Here is a 26,752-nt window from a genome sequence, read left to right on the forward strand (position 1 = left end):
CTATCGTGGCATCTTAGGCACATTCATGTCAGAAGTTTCTTCAATAAAATTAGCTTTTTTATGGGAAGGCTCAGCAAGATCTTCTCCGTGGTCTCTGTTATTCAAGCGCTCCCGATCTTCCCTCTTGCGTTTGTTAATCAGGTGATTTTCTCCCTCACACAGCTTTCCCTCTGGAACACCCAATGTTCTCAGACAGACAATAGCTGCAGCCTGTTCTGCTAGTTTCTTTGACTTGTCCCTGAAGAGCAAGCAGACAGAGGACAGGTAAAAGTAGAAACTGAAGTCTCTACGCTGCCAAAAGACAATTTCCTGTCTCTGATGCAACATCATGAAATAAACAGCATTTGTAGTCATCTCACAGCAGAAGAGCAAAATAGGTCAGTTCCAGAAATTATTTGAATCTTGCTAGGTGCCAATGTTGATGCATCACTCCAGATGTTAATATTCCTAGAAAATCTGCTTCTATCAGGTCTTGTGACTCAAACACTCTTCATTTCAGAAGTACGAAGTCAATGTGTGTTTGGCCCAAGTGGTTGCAATCCTCAGAAAGTTAACATTTACAAATATGATGACTAAACTAAACTGCGTTTTGAAAGATCACCGTCTTGAAAGATACTCAGGCCCAAATATAATCACTGGTAGGTGTACAAATTCATTGATGCTGACAAAAGCAGGAACTGTTCCATAATAATAAAAACTCTGCCATTTCTGAGAGGGACTGTAGATTACTCATCTGAGAAATTCATTATTTGAAAACATTTTCTTCTCAAAGCTTCATATCAGCTGAGCTTAACTTCCTAAAATTTCTGAACAGGAATGCTGCAAACACCAGTAATTGTTGTGTGCATTTGTCCTCTTTAACACGTTCAGCGCTGAGCTCTAGCTTTGCAGTTAAACCAAGTTCGATTTAGGTGCAAATGCCTGAAGTCGACTCCAGTATTAATAGATGATTGTATAAAATACTGTCATGAAACTTTAGAGCAGCCCTGGATGTACCTGTTGATTAACTGTGATCTCTGAGAAGCCACTAAGCTGTCCTCTGCTTCACTGTATACAGACATGTCATCCTGACTTGTTACTGAGAATGGATCTGCTGTAATGGCCAAAGACATTACCTCCTCCAACGTTCCCTCTGCCTCCCTTGGTTAGCTTCTGAACTCTTCACAGACACAACTGAACCGGGGGACCTATTTGCTCCCCTTCCAATACAATTTGTGGACTAATGTAGTCAGTGAATTAAAATCTGTAACAGTTTACTTGGTTATGTTAAAGCTTACTTCCTCTTGTCACATTCAGTTCTCAGAAATTTTTAATCCTTTCTCCCTCCCAGAGGTAGCTTTAGAAGGCAACTTTTAGTTGCCTCTATTAAAGTCAACTGGAATAAACTGGAGTACCCTTTCATTGCAAGTTTTATGCAACATTTCAGAAACAATTACAATGCAGCTACAAAAAACATTAAGGATGGCTTACCACAGAGTTGATCTGTATTTTTGCTCAGCTACTGTCACTACTGAACAGAATAATCTATCCAGTGGTCTCTGAACCTGAAGAAAAAAAGAATTTAAAGGGAAGGGAGTGTCAAAAAAAAGTCATGTAATTTATGGAACAAACAACATTGTCAAGGTTCTTTGTTATTCTTGTCATTACACCACAATCAAGTAACACCTTTAACATTACTGTAATTCACACCACAAATTTAACCTTGCATATTTAAGAAATAAGAAACTGTCCCAACTGCATATATTTTTGCTTTACAAAAAAAAAACCACAACACCACAAATAATGTCCCCACCCAAGCAAGCAGTTGTTCCTGTCCACTATAGTTCCTACCTATAACAGCGTGCAACAACAGAGAAAACATTCTGAATCCAAATTCTTTACCTGACAGAAGTAGAAGTCAAGTCAGTCACGGACTCCTATCTAATGACCTGTAGTTACAGCAACTTCTTTCACACATGAATCAAAACCAGACTGAAGGTCTGACTTTGACATTTGTATTTTCTAATCAAATAAGCTGCTATTTTCATACATGTATTATTATTTCTGAAGCTGCTTACTCAGGAGATATACCAGACCGGGACACTGAATTTCTCACTACCTTCAGTGCTAAAATACTTAATTTCATAGACAAGGCAGAGGAAGAGGTTTGAAAGGGCTCCTTCATTGACTTACAGTTTCATAAACAGGTTGAGGATGCTTTTCTTTCCTACACCATTCCAGAAGATACATTTTTGGAGTAATCTGTGGTGGATATTCTCGCCTAGACAGAAAAATTTGTGGTCAACAACTGTGGACAAAGCTTACTTACTAAACAGATCTATTTTAAAACAGATAGTGCTGCTTATTACATTACTTATTCTTTGTGGTTTAATTTTACAGCTCAAATTATGAGAAGAATGCTGCTTCCTTATTAGATAATTCAAGTAATACGTCTGACATAACATCTAAAACAAAATTTAAACTTTTCTATTGATTCTTGCCAATCATTCACGTCCTGTAGTAAGACAACTAGAGAAAAGATACTTACTACAAAGGAGATTCTAACTAAATACATGACACAGGATAGAGATACAGTTGCTTATTATAAGCAACAATGTAAGATTAAACTCTAGGAGAAAGAAAAGAAAAGCTTCTGTTATGAGACAGTAGAGTTATCAAATAAAAAAGGGCAGGAAACGTAGGCATTGATTCAGTTACTGACACGGAATTACAGACCCTTGTACTTGGCAGAAAAAAACAAAACTGTAAAACCACTGTATGCAGTCCTCAGGGAGTCAGGTAATATATCCTATAAATATTAAAGCCTTACGACTGGATTTGATTCATCACACCCGTCTTGAGCTGTTTGATAGACTTCACAGCTAACACAGCAAAAATAGCAAACGCGGGTATTATGTGGAAAGTAACAGCAATTCTACAGGTTTCACATATTATAATCAAAGGTTACTTAAAGTAATGCGTGAGTCCATTAATTAGTTTTTCAAGGAATACCTTGTCAGTGGAACACGTATAGAAGACTGCAGATAAGCACATGTTATCTACTTAGAAAAGAGTATTATGAAATTTGTGCAGGACTTTTAATAGAAAAACTATTGTGTTTTAGTTACATTTCAACAAAAATAACTGAATTCTATATCTTTGTATACACTTCTTCTACGTACAGATGTTTGGATTTTTTTTTAAATCACTCAGCACTATTAGTGGGTTAACTGAGAGAATTAAGCAGTCTCAGGAAGCCTGGAACTAAAGAACATCTTGCAACACCCAAAAAGCAGAGGAAGAGTGGTGACGCTAGTCATTATATAAAGGTGTGCACAAATCGCTCCATAAAAATTCACTCAGTAAACCTTGTTATGCAAATTGTTATTTTCAAAAAACTGTAAGGCACTGTCAAATTCATAGTTTTTATTTACAGAAGCAAAGTAGTAAAAAACTTAATTAGCATGCTTACTTGTCAAATCTAACAGCCATTTTTGTTACATCTGGATCTTCCATTTGGTCATCTTCATCTTGTGTCTCCGTTTCTAAAGATGCCTTCTTTGCTTCAAAAATAGCTGTTGTTTCTTCATAGAAGTCCGCCATTTCAAAGACTTCACTATTCAAACAGAATTCCTTTGTATTAGAGATCAGCTTACAAATTTTTGTATCACATTATGATAGAGAAAAGTAAGTATAGAAATCAGTTGTATTTAAGTAGAGCATATATGTACAGAGAATCACATGAAAGTGTGGCTATATTCTGTACGGCAACATCATATCGTTACTCGTACATCATCTCCACAAGGGCAATATGAGCAAAATGTAGGAAATAGATTCTTCTTCTAATTTTAGTATTTGAAAATACTATAAGCAATAAACACTGTAACATCCAAATACCTCAAAAATCTCAGATTTTCTGACTTCAGAGTCTTATTCACAAGCCCCCATACAAGGGAGGAAGCAACTAGGATTTGGGTCAAAGTGAAGAGCCCCAAATCCTTTTAAATTTCAGATACATTGCAGGCTTTGAAAAACAGACTATTCATTTTCTGCACATGATAACAACAATAAAACTGCAGCATAAGAAAACTTGTACTTTCTGACTGTTATGAGAACGCTCCTTGTTATGAGGCTGTTCAATGACAAAATGAATTCTGGCCACAAAGCCATCTCCAATGCTCTAAGTGGAAAGGCAATGAAGCTGAATAATGCTAACTGATGCTTCTAAGAGAAGACAACTTACTATGTACTGTTATGTAAATTTTTTTGTCTGAAATGCAGCAGCCTGTTCTCTTGCGTTCAGTACTGAGGTTAAAACCTCCAAGGTCTATAACATGCCATCACCACCAGGAGACAGCAGCATTAAGTAACATTTTTGTCTGAAGATGTATAGGTGCATTTTAAGTAACTGAATGTTCTTCAGTTATCTGGACATTAAACAGGATGTTTAGAACAGTGGTTAAAAGACTTTGAATCTGCTGACAGAAAGCAGTTTTATACATTTTCAAGTGGCCTTCTCTCTGTCCCTCTCACGCACACACACTGCTCAAGCCAATTTTGAAATTGGTATTGCATCACACCTATAAAACCTGATGATGTTCAATTTTGGAAGCCCCTAAAGAATTGTTAAGTATAGCACACAAACCCAAACGTTTTACACTAGATGTCTATCCAGTGTTTACGTGTATAAACTGTGGTTCTTCCAATTACCTGTTTAAAGGCTTACAATTTATTTTCTTTACATACTATGCATTACTATTCATTCAGTAGAGAACACCACCACCCTTTTGGCTAAGATTTATTTCAAGTCGTAAAACCTTGTTTGACTTGCGGTCTACACTATATCTTTTCTAACCAAATTGGAAAACTATAAGCAAAATAGATAGTAAGTTACTATACTAGAAATTGCTCAACTATTTACATTGTAAAAGTGCGAAGTAACTTGCAAAGTGCAAGTGTTGTTCATGGATTCCACTGCTCCTTTACAATTAATGAAGGTTAGCTCCTTTCATACATAAAATACAAATTCCCCTCATTGTAATGTAATAATCGTGGACAGCAGCATTTATAGAGAGCCAAAATTGGTAAAACGCAGCAAACTGGCAAAAGGAATGCAGGCATTTCCATTCATTTTGAACATGAACAGAATGCTGATTAGGGCTTGCCAGAAAACAATAACTCCAATTGCAAAATATTTCAAGCTTTCAATATTTCTATCCATTTTCATACATGTAAGATAACAAACAGTTTCAGACTGTTTATTTTATAAAACCAAAAAAACCTCTCTTCCTCTCTATTCTGTCAGAAGAATAACTGTAGCACACAACATGGATATGACATACCCAAGCTCAGACCTTTATTTCATTCAGTTTGGGATGGGTCCAAACCTGAATTCCCCTCCATCCTGTGTGAATTCTTTAATCACATGTCTATTATGTTTTCTCTCAAGCTTTTCCTTCTTCCTTTTCTGTCTCCCCCCTTGAGAAATTTCATCTAGACTGTTTCAGATGTCCAGGATGAAGAAACTCATTAATGTTCACATATTTCCTCAAAAAGGCTGTCATTGTTCATTAGCATATTTCAAGTATTAAAAGCAGCACGAAAGAAACACATTTAAGTATCATATAGGTGATCTTCATACATTGTTTTGAGTTTATCTCCAAGTGCTCATTTAAAACAAACATCTTTTCACAAAAATTTTGGGAACATTAAAAACCCCACATGCAAAAGGGAAAGTTAAAATATATGAGTATCTCTGGAAGAAGACAAGCTCCACACTATTAACCTCCAGACTACCACTACAGAATGCTGAAACTTTTCTTATCAGTTAATGCAAATATTGGATAAATGTCTGTTGCTCAGTGAAGCACCACTCAAATTAATATGCCAAATATATCGACAGTTTTAGGGTTAAAGCCTTAACACCTGAGCATGGAGGAAACCTGGAAATGTTTACTGTATTATTCCATATCTCACTAACTGCATTATTTTTTTTCCCCAACTTCTGATGAAGATATGAAATGCCAGGCAGTGCTACAGACAGTGAAGTGGTTTGCAAGTTTGACAGAGAGTACAATTTCTATTTCTGAAGTACATGCTTACCAGATCTCCTGTGTGGACTGTGCAGTATGCAGCTTCTTACCCTGAGTAGTTTCCAACTGTTCTCTTAACATCTGACACAAACAGTATTTTGTGTTGGTATAGTGATTATCATATCTCACTGCCTGAAGGAGAGAGACAAAGTATATAAAAACATACCAAACAAATTTATCTTATATAATGCTCATGTCTCTTGATGAATTTCAAAATCCTTTTTGAAAGGCAAACCACAGCATACAGTTTTATCAATACCATAATCAAGACTACTCATGAACGTGAGTATAATCTGATTATTTTGGCATGCTTTCATGAACAGAAGTTCAACTTATTCATATACTTATGAAGAAAGAGTTGACCAGTTTACATAACTGACTAGCGCTTCAGTGATATTTCAGTAACTAGTTAATGGCAGTCCAAATTTTACAAAACAAAAAAATTTTGAACTGATGACATGATCAAAGTCACAGATTTCTGATTAATTTCCTATTATGTCATCAAAATTGTGTATTTAGAATAATAGATAAAACCTTATATAATAAATGACTCAGCTAACAGAGCTGTAGATATACAGCATTACTGTATCAAATCATTCCCTGTGCTTCCCTGCTGTTAAAAATTCTTGACAGTATTTGTGAAAAAGCAATTAATTTTTAAAAATGAATCTAGCAGTAACTCAGAATGTAATATTCCTTCACTTTTTTGTTCAGTATTATGGGTCCGACTGTCACATCAAGAGAGTTGGCCTACACATCATCAGCTTTTCAATTCCTAGACATTTGTAGATAGCCTTGTAAGCCTCAAAAATATTCCCAAGAAACTAGGGCTAAAAAGCATGGTATGTAAGAAAAGATTGATCAGGAAAAACCTGTTTTCTGAATACAGATTTCTGAAAATTTTTTTCTGAACAAAATAAAACAGAGGAAGCAGTAGTTGATTTGCAAGACGCATGTCATATGCAGTATGTTAAAATATCACCAGAGTCTAAGTCTTTGAAATTAAGAGGAGTTAAGATACTGTAGTAGGATTTGGATTAACAATTCTAAACAACGTTAACTACAAGTAAGATCTTCCCAAAAACATACATATTTGATGTAATCTTGCATGACTTCCTTCAAGGGGAAAAGACCCTCTTTTCTGAAGATAGATGGATTCCACATGGCAGCACGAGCTATCATTACTGATGAGGCAGCTGTTGCTTTCTGGAAGGTCTCAATGTCCGTATATTCTTTGATGAAGTCATGAGATCCTCCACTAAAAATTAACGTCACTGTTATAATCACGGAAGTTTTACTTGCTATTACTTGTACTTTAATACAGCCTTGTATTAAATTAATGTGATATTACATCATTAATGGTGGCAGAGGCCATTTAGTATATTATCTCAAATCTAAGAGAATAAATGGGTCTGAGTTTTATTAGCAATGGCTCATTAAAACACTGATTATATTTATATATAATCTTTTTCATTATCTGCATACTTCTCTTAAAAATAGAAGACTGTTTTTATGAAGAAAGAATATAGTTTGTGCTTTACACAGTGTGCTTTCACATAGTTCTTAATGGATAAGGCTCACAAAGAAGTACTTCCATGTTGCTTGAAAAATTATACCAGTTGCCAGTTCTGTAATCTTCAACTGCATACTACCTGTTGGCACAAATGATACTGAAAGCAAGTTAAGTATGGACAGCATCATTCCATTTTCACTCTGGCACTAACATACAGAGAGTAAGTACTTCCAGATCAGTCACAAAGCAGTTTAAAGTTAAAAGAAGATTGCACTTCTATTGTACTGCCTCTGCTTTCAAGTCAGCAAGTCAGATGTGTTATTAAGCAGAAAGAACACTTAAAATACCTTATTTTTTTCTTAAAAGTTTCCCTTCACAACGTCTTTTAAGTGTAAAATAAAAGTTGGACTTTCGAACTATAAAGTGAGTAGGATGTTTATCCCTTCAAAAGTAAAAACACTGTCAAATTCATAATAAAAACTCGAGAACGACAAATTACTTTAAAACCAGCCATTTATGTTGTGAAAACAGCACAAGCAAGCTTCCTGCACATATGAAAGATAAACACAGTACCATTCCAGAATTCACAGTACTAATTCAAGTCGTCTTGCTTTTTTTAGCATCAGTCTACTTCCTTTTATTCATTCCTGTGTATTTCCTGACCAAGTTTGATGTACAAATGGTTAAAATTCTCAAAACACCAGCCAAATAAGTTACAGCAGTGATCAGGTATCATGGATCAAATATATTTAATAAGCAGGATGACAAGTGGCACATTTGTATTTCTTTAGAGAGATAATATCCGTTTCAGAGAAACCATTAAAAAATAGGATTGTTAGGGTTAGTTCAGCATGTTGGAACACTTGCAAAGAAGTAAATTCACACAGGGATTAATTAGAAGCAATTTACCAACAATAAAACTCTGATATTTTTATATCTTAATTGCACATTTCTACATCATAGAAAGTACTCATACAGAGCTGTCATTTCTGTGACATGCATAAAGTCTAAGAAAAATTGTTAGTCTCATCTTTTACCTAAACAAACACACGCTTCAATAGCAATGCACAATGTGAATTTTGCTTGGTTTTTTAATTCCATATTGTTTAAAAATTATTCTGAAAACTAGAAAGGGGGTGAACCACTGAAAAGTGGATCAGCAAAGATTATTAGCACGGAGTGTTTCCTTTGTCCTGTATAGACACAGGTTTTCTAACTGCAAAAACCTGTGACTTTCAATGTATTTTCTACACAGACATTCAAACATGAAAACAGTTCTCAAACTCCTGATCTGAGTATATGGTTTGCAGAAATGCGGCTTTTCCATGAAAACTCAAGATCAATAGAGAACTTCATTTAAGGACACTACCTCTCTGGCCAAAGATATTCTACTGCCACTTATAAAGAGATGAAACATCTAAAAATGCTGGTCAGGCAGATCAGATACAATTCCAGACAGTTCAATACTTTTCATTACCTCCAAAATTGCTCTTAAAACTTCCCTGTTTGTAGCTAAACTTTTCTAAGACTGAATTCCTTATTTTACTATCACAGAGTTACTGAAGGATCTATCAATACAAGCAGACAGATTCAGTGGGATTGTGTCGGTATGTCTGGAGACTGAGGAGGAAAATGTGAGGCCACATAATATAACACTGTTTTTGAGCAGTGGGACAGGTGATCTTTAACGTGCAAGCGTACACGATACACAGCGGTAGGGTTATAACCAGTCACTGCAAAGGTCTTAAAAACAGAGAATTCAACTGCTGGATGCAATCAGAAACAACTTGCATAGGATACACTGTGACACAGAAAACCAGTACTTTTTGAAAAATACACAGAATTTCTAAACTAAAAACTGAGGTATGGTGGTATTTCATACAGCCAACATCTGTCACTGTTACTTCTATTCAGATTTGATCTTTGGTAACAAGTAACATATTATTTGCCCTACATGAAGGACCTTCTTCCTGCACTCACAGATTTTGAGTTAGGTACAGGCATCTTGCAATAACAAGCTAATTAGTCCAACTTACTTTGCTATTACTGGAATGGAGACTGCTTCAGATATGGCTTTGATCACATCACAGTGCACAGGGTGCTGAGGCCTCTCCTCCTTCTTCCTTTCCAACAAACAAAGACAAAACCAAAGATTTCCTATGGAATTTACAGATACCTGAATCACAGCAGATGTGCCTAAAGGATTATTGGGACATAGTAATTTCTGCTTGCTTACTTAACATATTGGATGTAATTTTCCTTTTTTTGTTTGTTTTAAACACAAGAGAATTATTTCATATCAAATACATTTTAAAACATTGTTACTGTAATTCCATATCCAGATAAGCAGCATTTTTTAGATACAAAGTATGCAAGATAATTTCAGTCTTATTTGGTCTTTCAGACAAAAATTTTAGAAAAATAGCAGCAAGTGGTTCAATTCCCTAATCACTGGCCTGATTTTCTACAACACCATTTAGTTAACAGTTGAAATCAGAACCACTTATTTAATGTATAGAATATACTCTAGTCATATCTTTCTGTGCTACATTCACTAGCAAACAAAAAAAGAAGATAATCTACGTCTCTTGTCTAAAATCAATTTACCTTCCATGGACTGCAATGGCAGCAACACCTGTTTTTTCTATTCTCTTTACCAGATTCACAGTATCCTCAACCTGAGGGAGAAGAGAGTGTGACATAATTTTAGTTCAAAGAAAAAAGGAATAAATATCATGTGATCATTGCACAAACAAATGATGGAAATATTTTCTTTCATCAAGAGAGATATAATTCTTGTATTTCAACAGTAACTCTCAACACGCATAACCACTTAATAGATACTTCAATTAAAGAACTACATATTATGGCAACAATAAGAATCCATTTTCAATACTTCCTTGAAACTACAAATTGCAAACTTTCTCAAACGAGGTAACACAACCAACAGGTTATTAGACTGTCATTTGAAAATTATACAGAACACTTGATTAGCACTAGTGACTACTCTGTAAATCGTAATTAAAATGTATCTTAGTAAGAGGATGACTTCCAAAAATCAACATAACATACAATCACACATCTTACGTGGAAGGAGGAATAAATATTCCTTTCAGATGCATCTTAAAAAAATTCACTAGTATCTAAAAAATTCTAATGCTGTTTGTACATGACCAGTGAATCAAAAGATACAGGGGAAAAAGGGAAGCTCCCAGTATATCTTCAAATAGATAGGATGCTGTTAAAAGACAGAAAGAAATTTGGCACACGAGTAGCTTGTCTTATGCAGCTTTGGGGGAGAACGAAAAAAAGATAAGGCCAATCTTCTTTTCAAAAGCTGGAACGTGATCTGTGGCTCATCACAAAAATAGCACATTCAGTCTTTGAAAAATGCAATGTCTACCAGCTGGCATGGACATAGAGACAGCAGCTCACCTGCTGTTCTGACGGATGGCATGTTATGCAAAAGCAGCTTGAAACAAAAAGGAAAAGGCTCCAGGATAGTTGTTGAAAATAAAAAGGAGAGGTGCCAGTTCTTTGATTTGATACTTCAGTATTTCAAAATCAAAATGATCTTACATAGAGTTACTAATTCTTTTCACACAGGCTTCATTTGTCCATTTAATCATTTCAAGTGCACTTGTGAATGTCTTTTGAACAACAGTTAGCTCAGTTACAGTTCATCCATCTACAGAAATATCTATCCAGATCATATGCAATCATGATATCTAGGCAGGTAATTAAATACACATTTGCAAAATAATCACTCATTAAAAGAGAAGGCACACCATCTCCTCGAGGTTTAAAAATTCAGCTGAATTCAACTGAAAAAAAAAAAAATCCAGTAAGGAAACTACATCAGCTGCGAAAGAAGAAAAAAAAACCCCTATGTATTCTCACTACATTCTTAATAGTTAAATTTCGGAAAAATACTGACAAAACAAAATGTAACAGCTTTAGCAATATAACAGTATAACTACAATTTCTTTGAAATGAATGATTGTACCCAAGAATCTGTCCAGAAAACAGTCATTCTAATTGCAATGAAGATGTTGCTTCTGAGAAGGATGATTATGAACCTCTTTGTATAAGCTAGCAATTTCAGTGCTTCAGTCTATCAAAGAGTTTCTAAAAAGGCTGCAGAAGTTGTTTTTAATTCAGGCATCATTTGTAGTATTTATTGCTGTCATTGCACATACAGTAAATCAGGAGTCAAGTAATGCAAAATTTCCTTGCAGTAGAATATGAGTAGTTTATAGAGCACAGGCAGTTTCTTTTGTAAACACAATTTCATTAGTGAAATATTCATTGTTAACATGAATGTTGGAAGTTGGAGAAGCAACATTAGGGCTTGGTCTTCCCCTCTTGAAGTTTAAACTTCAAGCAAACTGTCAAGAAATTCAAAGTCCACCCCACTGTGCTTACGTATATATGGTATTACTCTCAGTCAATTCCACATTTGGCAGCCATCTTCTAAAACAACACTGCATTTTTTCCTTTTTGTTTTCATTTGGTGCTTATCCACCAGCAAAAACTTTGGGATTAACTCAGTGGGCTACTTTATTGTAAAAAGTAACTAAAATATGTATTTAATAAAAGTATCCACATTTGGAGTTCAATGGAATAAAACCATGTGTAGACATCTAATGTTTAGTATTTTCTTGACTTTTTAAATTACAAAGGAGAAACAAAGTTTGGCATCTATGTGAGCAGCCAGAAAGGTGACCTGGTTGGAAGGGGAAAATTACTGAACCGAAAAAAATATCTTTCGAAAAATACTGAGAGAGAAAATGCCTGCCAGCCTGAAAACTGTTAGCCTGGAAACTAGGCCTGTGAACCAGAAGCATCCCTGGTAAGTGCAGCTGGGTACCTAGAAACCAGAAGTTTCTAGATAGAGATACCATCGATAAGTGCAAACCCAAGGAACCATATCAGCAACTTATCAGCTGAAAAGGCAAAAAATAGTCTGGAAAAAGGGAAAAACATCCTGAAAAAGAAAGAATCTGTAACTGGCATTGGCTATTCTAACCGCAATAACAGGAAAACAGTCTGGAAAAAATAAAAATTGGTCTGAAAGAACAGAAAACAATCATCTATCGGCTGCCCCAGGTGAAAACAGCATCTAGTGGCTGCTCGATGGGTGGTGTCCTACACCCTCTCGTGTCTCTAAGACATAAAAATGACTTAATTTTTATCCAGAATGGAGCTTCTCTCTCTCCGATAGCTTCCCATGCTGCACATACTTTTCCCAAACAGGCTGAACTCTCCGCACAAGCTTCCTACGAGATCTTGGACTCTTGGCAGGGATGCCTGGCTGACTCCAAACTCCATGACACAGATCATCTTTGGAGTGAGTCTCTCTCTGTAATTTTATTGGTCCCCCTCTGGGCCTACTTTTCGGGTTAGTTCAGTTTGTCTTCCTGCTTCTGGGATGGTTGGGTCCCCTTCTGGGACCAGTTTGTCCTTCTGTCTGGGATGGTTTGGCCCCCTTCTAACGTCTGTCTAATGCACTTGATACTAGTTTTTATTAACATACATATATATGTGCATATAAGTAATCTATCATAAGTGTATCTGCTGTTATATTATTGACAGGTTTGCTTCACTAGTAAGTTTGTAGTATCTTGTAACAGTATATACCTACTTGGTTGTTGCTCTGATTGATTGCTGCCATATTAAACATTGCTGTTACACTATTGATTGTTGCTACTAATAATTTGTAGTAGCTTGAGATAGATGTATCTATACCTTGCTTTATTAATCATAGGTATACTTGCTCTGGTTATCTTTGTGGTGTTTATGGTAATCTGTAACAAAGTTGAGCAATTTAGAGGCTAAAAGCCTCTGTGTCCCTGTGTATCATGGAATCAGACAAACCCACAATCATGATCTCTGTACATCTGCAAGTCACATAACCTTTAGGTCATAACAGCATCCCAAACAGAAATTATAATTCCCAGTGCTATTTCACAACAACAAGTCTAAGATGTCAACATATTAGAATGACATATATTCTAACTGATTTTAAATCACGGAATTAAACAACAGCTAAACACTTTAGCATAATGATTTATGTTCTTACTGAGGGCAAAATGCGGATTTTGCAGGTTACTGGTTTACAAATTCCTTTTACGAGGGTAGTCAATATCTGGGAAAAGAAAAAAAAAAGACAAACACGTAGTCAAAACAGTAACATTAAAAAAGCTCTCCTCCTTTCTCTCTTGAAGGTACAAAGAAATCAGAACAATGTAACAGTAGTTACTGTTCCTGTATAAAGAATATTACAAGCTAGCTGAACACATGCAGTCTGTAATTGAGTATATAACTTTATCCGATAGATATACAAAACTATTTCTAGTCTAAGCCATTTTTATTTCCACTTATTTTGATTTTAACTGGATTTTTATAGAGCAATTAACTGCTGATGGAGTTTCCACATTGCTTTAAATGACGTGACCAGTAAACTCTGATCATTTCAAAATAAAGTTGGAAAGTTTTAATTTTTATACAACTGCTTTCACAGTCATCTTATATTCGACTTGTGAGTTTCTTATGAAAATTAAGTGTAAGTATTCCCTAAAAAGAGACCTTTTTTTAAAGAGAAGAAGGCCTTCACAATAAAAAAAGGAGTAAACTATCAAGCAACAACATCATTCAATCTTCTAAAAGAAAACAAAAATTGTAAACTGAATTCCATGCTTAACACAAAGCACATTTTGTTCATTAAAACAAACTCAGAATAAGCAGACAAATGAGCAGTTCTTAGTTTAAGCATTTAAGAATTGAGCTATGGAAAGAATCTCTTTTCATAGGCTGAATTTAAGTCCAACGGACTATACTTAAAACGGCCTATATATGTTTAAATCAGTGTATGACTATACAAGAAATGATAACAGAAATACAATTGCTCTCTAAATGTAACAGTGGAAACCAGCTGATTTGACTGTTATTAGAAAAATACCTTGTTTTCAACTGTTTTTTGCGATATTATTATGCATATTATTCTGAGTACACGTGCCTTGTATAAAATGTCTGGAACTGCAGGTAAATGGTTTCTTTCAGAGTTGTGTATACTACGAAACTTGAATTTTATTTGATGTTACTGCACTTACCAGGTTCACAATACAGAAATGAGCTGTTACAACTTGTACTTACCTTCTTATGCTTAGAACAGCTGGCAAGTAATTAGTGTCACCTTGCACTGCCTACCGAATTCTTCTCTCAGTAGTGTTCTCTCAAACAAAACAGTAAGATCCAAGAAAATGATGTAAACCCCCTTTAGTATTTTTGATTTTTTTTTGCATATAAATCAAACTGAAATTAGATCATTTTCCAAATATCATCACTACAATATTTTTCTTAAAACAGCATCATAAGCAAACCTTTCCGTGCCAGCCTCATTAAGGACTCCAATACAAGAATGAAATCCTACACTTTTTAATCGTATGGAAAGCTTGGTTTGTAGCTGTAATTTCAGACGCCTTTTGCAGACTATAGGTTTAGTTACCCCTTTGCAGTTGGCTAAGAGTAGTTCTCAAGCCTAAGATTTTGCTGCCCATTAACATCTTAAATTGAAAAGAAAAATTCCAAATTTTTGAACATCAAGTTTTCTGCTGTTCCGAAGATCAAGACAAAACGTAGTGGTTGTAGAGGGGAAAGGAAGCTGATAGCAATCTCACTTACAATTGTTTCTCATTCCTATGAGAAATATTTTTGCCAGATTTACTTCTAGCCTGCTAAATGTTTCTCTCTCAGTTCCACCTCCTAAATTTTTTTTCTTTCAGCCTTCATCACATCATGCTTCATAAATTACAATTTAATTCTTGATAGTTCACCCACCTTACCTAATTCATGGAACACCATATAGGCCTCAAAAAATTCGGTTCTGCTTCCAGTTCTGTTGCCTGTATCGTTAGCCGACTTTACCTGCAGTTAACAACACTTATCTGATTCTGCTTTCTCTTTTGAAAAAGAGAGACTCATACCAACCTTCTCTAAAAATGTTTGGAGATCAAGACTGGATCACTTGTACTTTTGCTTTTCCCACCAGCTAACGAAACAGAGGGTAGTAGGTCCAGTCTATTCCATTTAAACTCTTGCTTTGGCACAATTAATAATGCTTCCAGTTGCTGAATGGCCAGTTTATACAGCTTGGCTAACACTGTGACTCTTGACACCAAGAGATTCTTGCATTTGGCAAAAAGCTCACACTCCCTCATGGTTATAACTTTGATGACATGCCCTTCTAATGGCATGTCCTCGAAGAATGAAATAAATGATGCAGAACAACCTGTTTTCATGTCTGTGCTTACAAAAAAATAGTAACTAAGCAATGGATCAGCTTGTTGAAACTGTAGAAGTCCTGCTAGCCTACAAAGCTGACTGGTATTATCACAGTAAGAGGAAGGATTTACGAAAGAAAGACTGACTCAACATCCATTTTAGACAGAAGGAAAGCGTGGGAACTGCAGGGATCAGAAAGTCATGCAAATGACTGAAGAGAGTCTGTTCTCTTCAAAAGACTGACCTGAATCAAAGAACCCTTAACAAAACACACTCAAAAGCCACATGGAAAGAGGCAGAGCAATGCTTTTGGTATTCTTATTTGTCCAGATCTGCATAGTACAAGAAATATAGAATAACTATCTTGAAACATTTGCTACTGTATACCATGATTCAGCTATTACTAAGAATTGTAAACTAGAATGGCCCTCAGGAACTCTGAAGGAAAATACAGTGAGCAGCTAAAAGCTAAGGGGAAGCATGACAAAGTTCACAGTCAACTCATCTGAACTATGAAGAATCAGGTCTTTAATCAGAAAGAAAAGAGCCATATGCTAAGAATGTTCCTGGAAACCCACAGCAATGTCTGGACTCTGTACAATCTCAGGAAGCTTAGGAGTCCTTCGGAAAAAACCAAACCATACAAAACCAATGTATTACATATCTAACTATATTACATACAGATAGATGTATATACATCTTTTTCATACAGGTTCATACAGCATTTTATATATATATTTAAAAGAATACATATATATACACACAAATATATACATATGTATAAACCTTTTTCATACTGGTTCACATAGGGTTTTATACAGATCTACATACATATGCACATAAAACTCTTCCCTCTGCAAATATAGCACCACATTGTGAAAGTTTTTAAACTGGAAAAGGGAGCAATTTTTATAGTCCGGACAACAACACTGAGAACTAAATCAGGATTATTTATCCATAACCATAATTTCAGTATTCAAAACTGATTATTCCAGTCCACCTTCTACAAATTTGTCTTCTATGCATTCATTCCTGCTTCCAGTAGAGCACATAATACTTTCCAAGGCAGTTCAAAACCCACAAGGTGGTACTTACAGACTCTATTTTGTCAGGATCAGATAGCAGTGCCGCTCCCATACCTCCCTGGGAAAATATACAGAAAATGTTACACACTAGGCAAACACATTTTCAACTCAATTGTTTTGCCTAATAGCAGACCACAGCAAAAGTCCAACGTTGTATTGAGGGGGGAAAAAGGGAAAAAATGGGAAAATCTAAAATGCAGGAGCATTAGTGAACACTTTGGTGAAACCCTTCCTAGAACCGTATCAGAATAATTAAGCAGTAATTCAGGGCACCAACTTGCTCCTATTACTTTATTGAGTGGACAGGATTTCAAAAAGCCATTTTTAGCAACTGTAATAATCCAGTTTCTACTCATTAAGTAACAGCTGAACAGATTTATTGTTTTAACATTACAAATCACATTTGAGAGGTCTTGATGTCAGTAGTTCCTGTGGACACACTACATTTAGAAAAACAGGCTAAAACAAATTAAGTGCTGTATTGAACACAAATTATGAACACTTCAGCAATTTAGTGTTTCAGCTGTTCTTTCTGCACTATTTCATCTGCATACATAGATCTAGAGGCCAACAGGCAGACATAATAAATAAGTTCAAAATTGTATGAACTGTTTTCATCCAAAACTACTGTCAGAGAATAATCATTCACCAACATTTGAATTTTTGATCTTTCATCCTAGTACAGAATGGATGTTTTGGTGTTTTTTTCTTAATTATCATCCAGTGGAAGGATATAATAGTCTTAATGTAATTAGTTACAACACAGAAGAAAGTAATAAAGGCTAAAGAAAACATTACTGGAAATATAATCAGACCATTATGAATTTCATGACATGTCCTCAACATGACTATAGTGCCTTGGTAATATCACTTTATCTCAAAAGTCATCTGGCAGAAAAACAGAGGAAATTCAGAAACAACAGAACGTAAATGCATAAATAAGACTCCAGAACAAGGGAAATCAAAACTTTAGTTTAAAGGAACGTGAAATATTTATTTTCACCATACTTCACTTACCTTGTCATTTTCATAAGTTATCATTGAAACAAAGAAGTTAATGGGGTTAAAACAGAAAAACCCTACAAATGTATGTGGGTAAAATTATTCACAAGTTGCATGGAATATATTAGAAGAATTTAAGTCATTACTCTTCAGAGTGCAAGCCAACTTACAAAACTAAGAAGTTGTGAAACAGAAAATCCCTCGGTAAATTGATCCATCCTATACCTTTCTTGCACCATCGCCTGGTACTTTCAACATTGACCATTGTGACATCCACGCTGAAACACTATGAACTGTTCAAGTGAAGACGCTAAATACCTGAAAGGCGTCCAACAGTCTTACGCACCTCACATGCTCCAAAGGAAAAGCAATCTTTGTGATGGAAAAACATCAGCCCTCGCATATACTCTTATGTACAGTCACCGGGGCCCTTGGGTTCTTCTGTTCTTCGTGACATAGTGCATCTTTTTTTTTCTTTAAAGGTGATGTGATCTAAAATAAACCCTTCTCAAGTAGTTTTATCAAAAGATATGTTCCATTAATGAAAAATAAATCCGTTTAGACAAATGGATTTGTCTAAATGTCTTTTCTCCTGGCTGAAAAACTGAGAAAGGAGGATGATATACTTTTGTGGAGTCAAGTCTGTACAATGTCATGTCATCATGCAAGGTACAGGTTTGGCAGTGTCAGCTTTGGCCTTTACTATTCCCCATTTTAATGACATAGCTTTCATGCACCAGATGTCACATTTCAACCAGCCATGCATTTATGCACCAGATACAATAAACTGCCACAGAATTCTATTTTTTTTCTACTGCGAAAGGGGAGAAGGGGGGGTAAAAAAGTTCTACTTGATCAACAGGAAACTTGATTCAACAAAAGAAAAATATATAAGCTGTATAAAAGCTTAGGCTAATACTAAGAATTAGGGCAGATCTCAAGTTACCATTTACATTTGTGCTCTTGCTTTAGGAAAAGGCTAGTAAAAAGCTTCCAGGTGTAAAGATGGGTAACACAGAATTCAGAAGTGAAAGTACTGCCTATGTAGATATATTGTTTTTTCTGTTTAAAGGATGAAGCATTACAGATTCACATGACAGAGAACTTGCTCCAAATGCTAAAAATGCCAATACTACAAAGATTAGAGGATAGAAAGTTTAATGCAACACTCAGGCTTCTTCCCTGGAATGAAGATTTAAGTCTTCTAAGTTGAAGTTATTTTTCTTTGACAATAAGTGCAAAATTTCTCTTACCTATTCTGCATGAACATCTGACATCAAAATGGAGCTCCATGGAACTTCATTGACACTTTATCTATAGACTAATTGGCTTAACAGTTCTAACAACCAGTTTGATTACTCTGTTTTAGCCACAGATGATAGAGGACTAGTTTAGAATTGCATATGCTTAACTAAAAACAAATCAAGTTTTAACTGATCCATCCTCCTCACACTGAAAACTGACCAATAATTGAACCCAGCATTGCTAAGTTGTGAATGTTTACTTGCTCACATGACAAACTGTGATTCTTATTTTTATTAAGGCTAAGCAGAACATATTCACTCATCCAACAAATTAGTAACCTCAGGAAAACAAAAAGCAAAAACAACCAAAACACCCACTTTATTTTATCCTGACTTACAGAATTTACTTCTAAATGCAACATACAACATCGCCTGTCAGAGTTTTCAGAATTCTAAATAGCTTTAGTGTTAACTTTGTACGATAATACAGTTTAACAGCCTCACTACTTTTTTCTCAATATTCAGTGGTTGTCTTCACGGAAAATACAATCACCACTTGCTCAGTGGTTGTAGTCCACTCTAACCTGAGCTTACAAACTTCATACCTGCTTACCCACTTAAGTACATGGTATGTTTAATTACATGACCAAACCTATTCTTAAGGGAGATTTCTAACAGACTAAGTTATTTTACTGTATTAGGGCCATGACACCTTCAAGACTCTTTCATTTATCGCAAAAAAATAAACTCAAGTTTACCTGTATGAAAATTTTACTGCTTGAATTTGTTCAATCCAGAACATGTATTCCATGCTCCATACCTCTAAGAAAGAAAAAGCTTATTTAAGAGTAATCAAAATCCACTTGCCTTGGTAGAATATTCTTTTGGGCATCCCATGTTGATATCAATACCAGCTACATCACTCTCTCTGAAAGAGAAGAAAGAAACAATTAAAATATTTTCCAGCATATTAGAACAAGAATCAGGAAACAGAGATCTTTCCAGGAAATTTGTTCTATCATCATTAAGGCTTAAATGACAATTTAAGGTGAAGTTTTTATTTGAACTTGATTTTTTAGCTTCTCACTTCTGTAAGTTACGTATTTATTTTAACAGTGGTCTGAAGATCAGTCTGTCTACAGGTTTCAATGACCAGTGTTGTGCAGAAGCTGCATATACTTACCTTAAATATGTTTATATAGGATTAAGTACATGTAACTATATCTACCACTAACTTCACCACTGTCACTAAAACAAGTCCTATTGAAACTTCCATCTATTTAAAATGGAGGCTTAAAAACACCTTTTAAAAAGGTTTGAGAAACACTTTTCATTGCTGCACAATACTTTATTGGGGGGCTTCAAACCACGAACAGTAGGGGACATTTTCAGGCATATTGGTCTTACTTGCAGCTGTGCAATACCCAGGGAAATTTCATACTGGAGACATCATGGACACACTGCACTAGCAAAAAGCCATCAATCCCTGTATAGAACTTACGCCGCTGCTGCTTTGAGCAAGAATTATTTTAAATAGAAGTTGCAGTTACACCATTATATCACCAGCCTTTTGAGATGCTACACTTTACCATGCAGTTCCTACAGAACTTTTCTTGGTCCTACCAAGACCTACTTCGATCCTTTCAATCATAAAAAACTGTCTTCCACAATAATTCCTCTATACAAAAAACCCAAACCCGTGGTGGGAAAGGGGTGAGAGAAGATGACTCACACAAGCTTAGCTACTGCCAGGGCTCTTTCAGCATCTGCCGAACCCTGTTGGTAAAACAAAGAGGGTTTATATATATAAAATATCATCAAATTAATAATAAAAAAAAATGTACTCACTTGCACATATGTATAACTGTAGTTGCTCTAAACATTTAGTATAAAGTGACAGAGACCCATTCACAGCACAACAGACAGCTAAAACATTTAGCTAAAGCATAGACTAGAGTCAGCCACTTAAAGGGGTCTGGAGAGGTCTGTCCACCCTCTTAACCTACAGCAGTATCAAATGTTCTTAGCCCACCACCATTAGATATTTACCATGTTCTTAAGAAGCTCCACTAACAACAAGTCCACAGTCTCTACAGGCAACCTACTCCAGGGCTATCACTACCATTGAAAAAGGTCTTTTTCAATATCTATGCTGTCCACACCTCTTCCTTCTAAACCCCCATTCCCTCTTGTCCTACACAGAGCGGTCTCAAAGAGCAAATTACTCTCTTTTCCTCTCCAGCAGCCTTTAATCCATTTGTGCAATGTTAATGCACACATTGTACTCTCTTATCTAAACAATGCCATTTCTTTCAGTCTTTCCAGTGAGACTGGACAGTGCAAGACTTAAACATGTGATCAAACATCAGCATAATTTATTTTTGGTATCTATACCTTTGGAAATATGCCAAGGAAACCTATTACAAAAACAAGCTGCTGTCATAGAGCACAGAATTCATCTTAATCACCTCTTCTGGAAACAGCTGTATGGAGGGCTTATAATGTAGCATCTTGATCACATGTGTAACAGTAGATTAGAAATTCTGGAACACATTTGGTGTGAACTTTACCTGCACCTGAAGCATTAAGAAATTGATAGTCTGCAACACAGAGAGCTACTTTAGACTTAGATGAACTTTACTAGCACTACCTTGTTTAACTATGTTATTAGAAGAGTACCTGTGGTTGGTTTCTTACCATTTGAAAGACAACATGGTGCCTCTCCTTTTCACAAGTTCTGAAAACAACTCTTTCATTAGGTGCAACAAAGTCTACCGTTTCAAGTACTTCTATATGAAATGAGAAACAGATAAAACAGACAAAAATTATACACAAATGTAATCATATGACTATGTAACTTGTATATAAATGAAACGCTATCAACTAAGTCTTACATGAACAGCAGAACTAATGGCACCCTACCTCCTCTACGTCCTTGCAGTGCATTTCTCGCACGTTGCTGTTTCCCACCCATAGTACTCCCTAATCATCCCCCAGCCTGTTTCTTGAGCAAGAATTAGCACCTGAACAACGTGTTCAGGTCAGAATGACAGATCAGCCAAAATGAATGTAACAGCACCATTTTGGGGAAGGGACAGGAGGGGAAAGTAGATTTGTAGTGGGCTTCTGTTCCCCAATGGGGACACTGCAATTAACTGTTTCTCATGCCACTCAAGGATATCTTTTTAAGGACTTGTCTTTGAAAATCATGTTAGGGCAAATCTAACCCATGGACCTCAAGTTAATATAAAAAGTTATAAACAGTGAGATCTTGTATGTCTTGCTTCCTTACTGCAGTACACTAAAAGGTGTGTATATTATAACGTCACAAACAGCTAACATTTATAAAGGCTCATGATTGGAAACTGTCTCTACTGCAGTCCAAATGACTTTGTTTCTTGGACACTGTCAAACTTTTCTTGAAAAATTAAAAAGCTTTGTAACTAATAGAAGTAGTTTTGCTCAGGAAATTAAGTTTTATATTAGCACATACACTTGTAAAATTTTGGGGAAAAAAGCAAACAACAAAAAACCCCAAAACAAAATAAAGAGGTTTTTACTCTTTATTATACTAGCATATTAAGGCAATAGACAGGCTGAAGCCAGTATGTAGATACAGAATTGAGGAGGGTTATCTGTTAGTTACAATTTTATTATTTGTGTTTTTAACCCACATAAAACTAAAAGCTTTAACATTTTAAACAATGCACTGGAACTTTAATGTCCTGTCTATTCCAGCTACTAGCTTCTTTCACCTGCTGCCAGGAAGCATAATGCTAAAACATTAGTAATGGATTTCCAACACTGATCCCATTTTTCTTAACAAAAAGGGAAAGACGTAATTCGAGGACCTAAAATTCTAAAGTCTTTCACTTTAGAAGGCCTATACCTGCACACCCAGTAACCCGACCTTTGTCAAAGCCTTTAACAGAAAACTCATCAAACCCTTGTAATAAACTAAGTCAATGGTGGAGAAAGTCCTTGTGTTAGAGCCCTAAAAAGAATAACAAACTGTCACTTACTAATACATTAGCGCTATCCTCCAAAACGCTTATGGTCTTCCTCAGGGTCACTAACTGAACTACTGGAATTCCTTAAGAAGGGAAACCTAAAGTTTGAAACTGTAGAGCAGCAGACAGGTAGTGCTTCAAAAGCTTATTTTAAGTCCCTAAATACAGTGTAGGGGGGTTATATGTACCAATACATCATTATAATCACTATAAAATTACTTCAGAGAATTAATTATCTTTTCTCTTATTTAAAAAAAAGAATGCTTACAGATATTAACAAAAGAAAGGCTATACTTGCCATTTATAACCCTCTTACACTGCAGCATCTTTAGGTCAATCAGCTCCTGAGAAAAAAAAGAATAAAAATATCTCAGGGAGTTGAAGCATTTAAGCCACCAAGCTTTAAACAGTTGCCCATTTTATTAAATAAGAGTAATTATCTAGAGATACCAAATACAGAAAAAGAACACAAATGAAAACAAGAGTTTAACTACACAATACACTCAAATGAAGTTTCAAAATAGAAATACCAGATATGACCATAAGAATATGATATGTTTACATAGTTCTAGGAAAATCATTTTCTTCAAATACCTATCTAGCAAGCTGGAAACAAAGCTCAACGAACAACCTACAGTGGAAGGGGAAAGTAACTTAACAACAGACCACTTTTAAGAATCAACGTAGATTTGTACTAGCCAACCATGCAGGTGAACAAAACAGCAGTATTAGGATTTAAGACTTCTTTACCCTAATCTTGAGTTTTAAGAGTACTCTACATTTGTTAAAGGACAAAATGAAGCTTTGCATTAACTTTTAAGGAAGAACCTAATTTACAGTCACCATTCTTCTAGAATTTGTGGCTTTCCTTTAGAAAAAACCCACAACTTCAATCTACATATATTCGCTTAACTACAGATTTATGCAATTCAATTTATTAAGGATAGCATTTGAGTCCTTTTCTCATACATATCTCATCAACTCGATTATAGGTAAGCTTTAAGACAAACTGACTAGCTTTAATTAACAAAGAGCTACAGCTTGAGCCAATATAACTTGTTAGCTGCTGAAATAAATATGCAGCTGTTAATCAAACTGTTATATAAATTGAGGAAAAAAAATTACCATATTTGAAGAAGTTTAGTCTACTACAGAATCTTTGTTTTAGCAAGTAAGATAAGGTTTAAGACCTGCTCATTTACAGGTAAGGGATAAATAAGCAATAAATTAAACTAACCTCAATCTGTTTGCATTATACCATAGGTCTTATGAATAGTGCTTTTAATTTAAGTTTTTAACTAGCAATCCTCATCAGGTACTGTTCACATTAAGTTCTGAAACAGCTTTGAGTTCCAAAATATTGAATGGATTGGGGGGAAAGGCTAGGAAAACAAAAGGATAAATTAGAAAATGAAGTTTTACTATACAAAAATGAAGTTAAAAAATGCAGTTATCCATGTTGTTCTGTTACCAAACAACTGCAGTATAATTGCCTAAAACAACTGTTCTATTTTACACTATCTTGTCACTTCTTAAGAAAGCCTACAAAGCATAGTTTTTTGATAAAAATCTATTAAAACAGATATCTAACTGCAAACACTAACCCATGTCAAAGGCATTTTAACCCTCTTGTCTCTCAACAGCACTGTGAAAAAAAGACAAGACAGTGTAGGAGACCTTATTTTTGAGGTGAGATGAGGAAAACTACAACAAGTTTTTGGCTACAGGGATAACTTTCACACTATAAGTTTTGTCACATACTGCAACTTGTTAAGTATGTTTGAGGGCCTCCTCTTTTGAGGTACCCTGTTTCTCTGGAATTGTGGCAAAAAGTGTGTGTGAAGGAGAAACTACTTCAGCTATACAGTTTATAGTGCTGATTAAATAACTTCTCATACCCTGTGACTTCAGCAGTAAGCAAAGCAACACTTTTATGTGTGTGGTTTGCTGTGTTTTTTGGTTGTGGTGTTTGTTTTTTTAAATAAATAATTTCTACATTACTATCTTCCACTAATTTCCTATACAATGGCCCATCAAATCTGCACTTAGTGAAACCCAGTAGCTGCTCAGTAACAAGGTTCTTTGCTACTACTAAGAAGTGTAAGAGGTACTGGAAAAGTACAAAGGCTGTCTGAAGCCTGACTCAATTCTAGTGTTTAAGACTTCTAGATTCTGTATCTCTAAGTTTGTGATTTCTCTATACAAGATCTACAGTTAGCCTGCCAGAGAATGAAAAAAATACATATTCTCACTTAATTCCATGTAAAGTAGAGAGGTCATAATTCATGAACTGGGAAATTGTTAACTATTGTTTGTCAAAAAAGAAAAACACCTTATTACTCCCACTTTCATGACCAACAGTGGTAACTATTCTACTGAATTTCAAGATTTCTTCTGAATCATCCAGCAATAACTTTTTTCACATGGAGCTGATCCAACTAATTAAATAGCATTCGTAATTCTGAAGCCAGAGACAAAAGGTAAGCTGTGGACAAGATAAAAACAGCATATATTGTCTCTCTGAGAACAAATCTTTCCTTTCTTCTCCCTCAAAAAGGGCCATGAGCTAACTCATAAAGAGAACTGCTGTGAAGATTCCTGCAGAACACTGTAAATGACAGATTCTGACAGTTGGTTTCAGTCTGTTCTATTGGTACAGATCAAACACTCTCCAGGAAAGCCAGTATTTAAGCCATGTTTACATTATGTTTAGCTTTTTACTGGGGGTTTTTTGTTGTTTTTTAAAAACTTGGCTGAGTTTTGTTTAACTTGTACCAGTTGCTACATTTGAAAAGAGCTAATAATAGCACTGAAGGGGAAAATGGGAATACTGATGCACTGCAACAATAAGGATAGTGAAGATTAAGTACCTTAAATTGCAGAGCAGTCCTAACAAAAACATCTGCAGCAAACTGGAGTTTCAACTTCAGGCACTGTTAAGAAAAGCGGTTAAGCAACAAAGATAGCAGTCCTGTGAGGGGCATATGTGGATGCTCTGGGTTAGCGCAGAAAAACTAACTGGGTGAGAGAGTAGGTCACTACGACTTCCTTCAGTGTTATGACTCTACTCAAAAAAACAAGCCAAAAAAACTCAACAAAACCCGAAGCACAGCAGAATGTGAGTAAATCGTTGCGGTGTTTTGTCTAAGTGAATTGAAATTATTGACCAGTGTTAAAATACAGGTCTGCCATAACTTGAGGACTGCTCAAAGGGAAATGCCTTAGGCCATAGAGATTTTTCTTTCCCCCTTTTTCTAATAAAAACACATGTAAAGGGGAAAAAGCCCAAACAAAGTCTATTTGTACTTTTCTTAATAATAATGTTATCATTATTATGATAACATCATAATGCCTCATCTGCTCATCCTTCATACCTCGCAGTACACGATATCGGCACCATAGTCCAGAGCAAGAAGACGCATTGGTAACGTTCCCACTCGCACCATCGGAGCCAAGATCTTCTTTCCTCTAAAAGACAGAGGCGTGTACACCGTCATTCCTGTTGCGGTGCTACCTGAAAGAGAAAATCACGGGGGATGGCCAC

At 35.6% G+C, this 26,752-nt stretch overlaps 1 protein-coding gene across 1 annotated transcript in view; it reads right to left on the reverse strand.

Moving 5' to 3' along the window:
- DUS2 (dihydrouridine synthase 2) overlaps positions 1 to 26,752 on the reverse strand; it is a gene marked incomplete at both ends in the record, with an annotated part of 27,269 nt that continues 517 nt past the window's right edge. The window contains 15 exon segments of the mRNA XM_082005724.1: positions 1 to 238; positions 1,471 to 1,544; positions 2,173 to 2,260; positions 3,452 to 3,595; positions 6,082 to 6,203; positions 7,161 to 7,329; positions 9,621 to 9,707; positions 10,192 to 10,262; positions 13,667 to 13,732; positions 16,963 to 17,010; positions 20,066 to 20,126; positions 20,931 to 20,974; positions 21,896 to 21,987; positions 23,507 to 23,552; positions 26,583 to 26,718. Of these exon segments, the coding sequence (XP_081861850.1) occupies positions 1 to 238; positions 1,471 to 1,544; positions 2,173 to 2,260; positions 3,452 to 3,595; positions 6,082 to 6,203; positions 7,161 to 7,329; positions 9,621 to 9,707; positions 10,192 to 10,262; positions 13,667 to 13,732; positions 16,963 to 17,010; positions 20,066 to 20,126; positions 20,931 to 20,974; positions 21,896 to 21,987; positions 23,507 to 23,552; positions 26,583 to 26,718 (1,486 nt within the window).

The sequence above is a fragment of the Phaethon aethereus genome (assembly GCF_964289735.1).
Source record: "Phaethon aethereus genome assembly, chromosome: 13".
NCBI lineage: Eukaryota > Metazoa > Chordata > Aves > Phaethontiformes > Phaethontidae > Phaethon > Phaethon aethereus.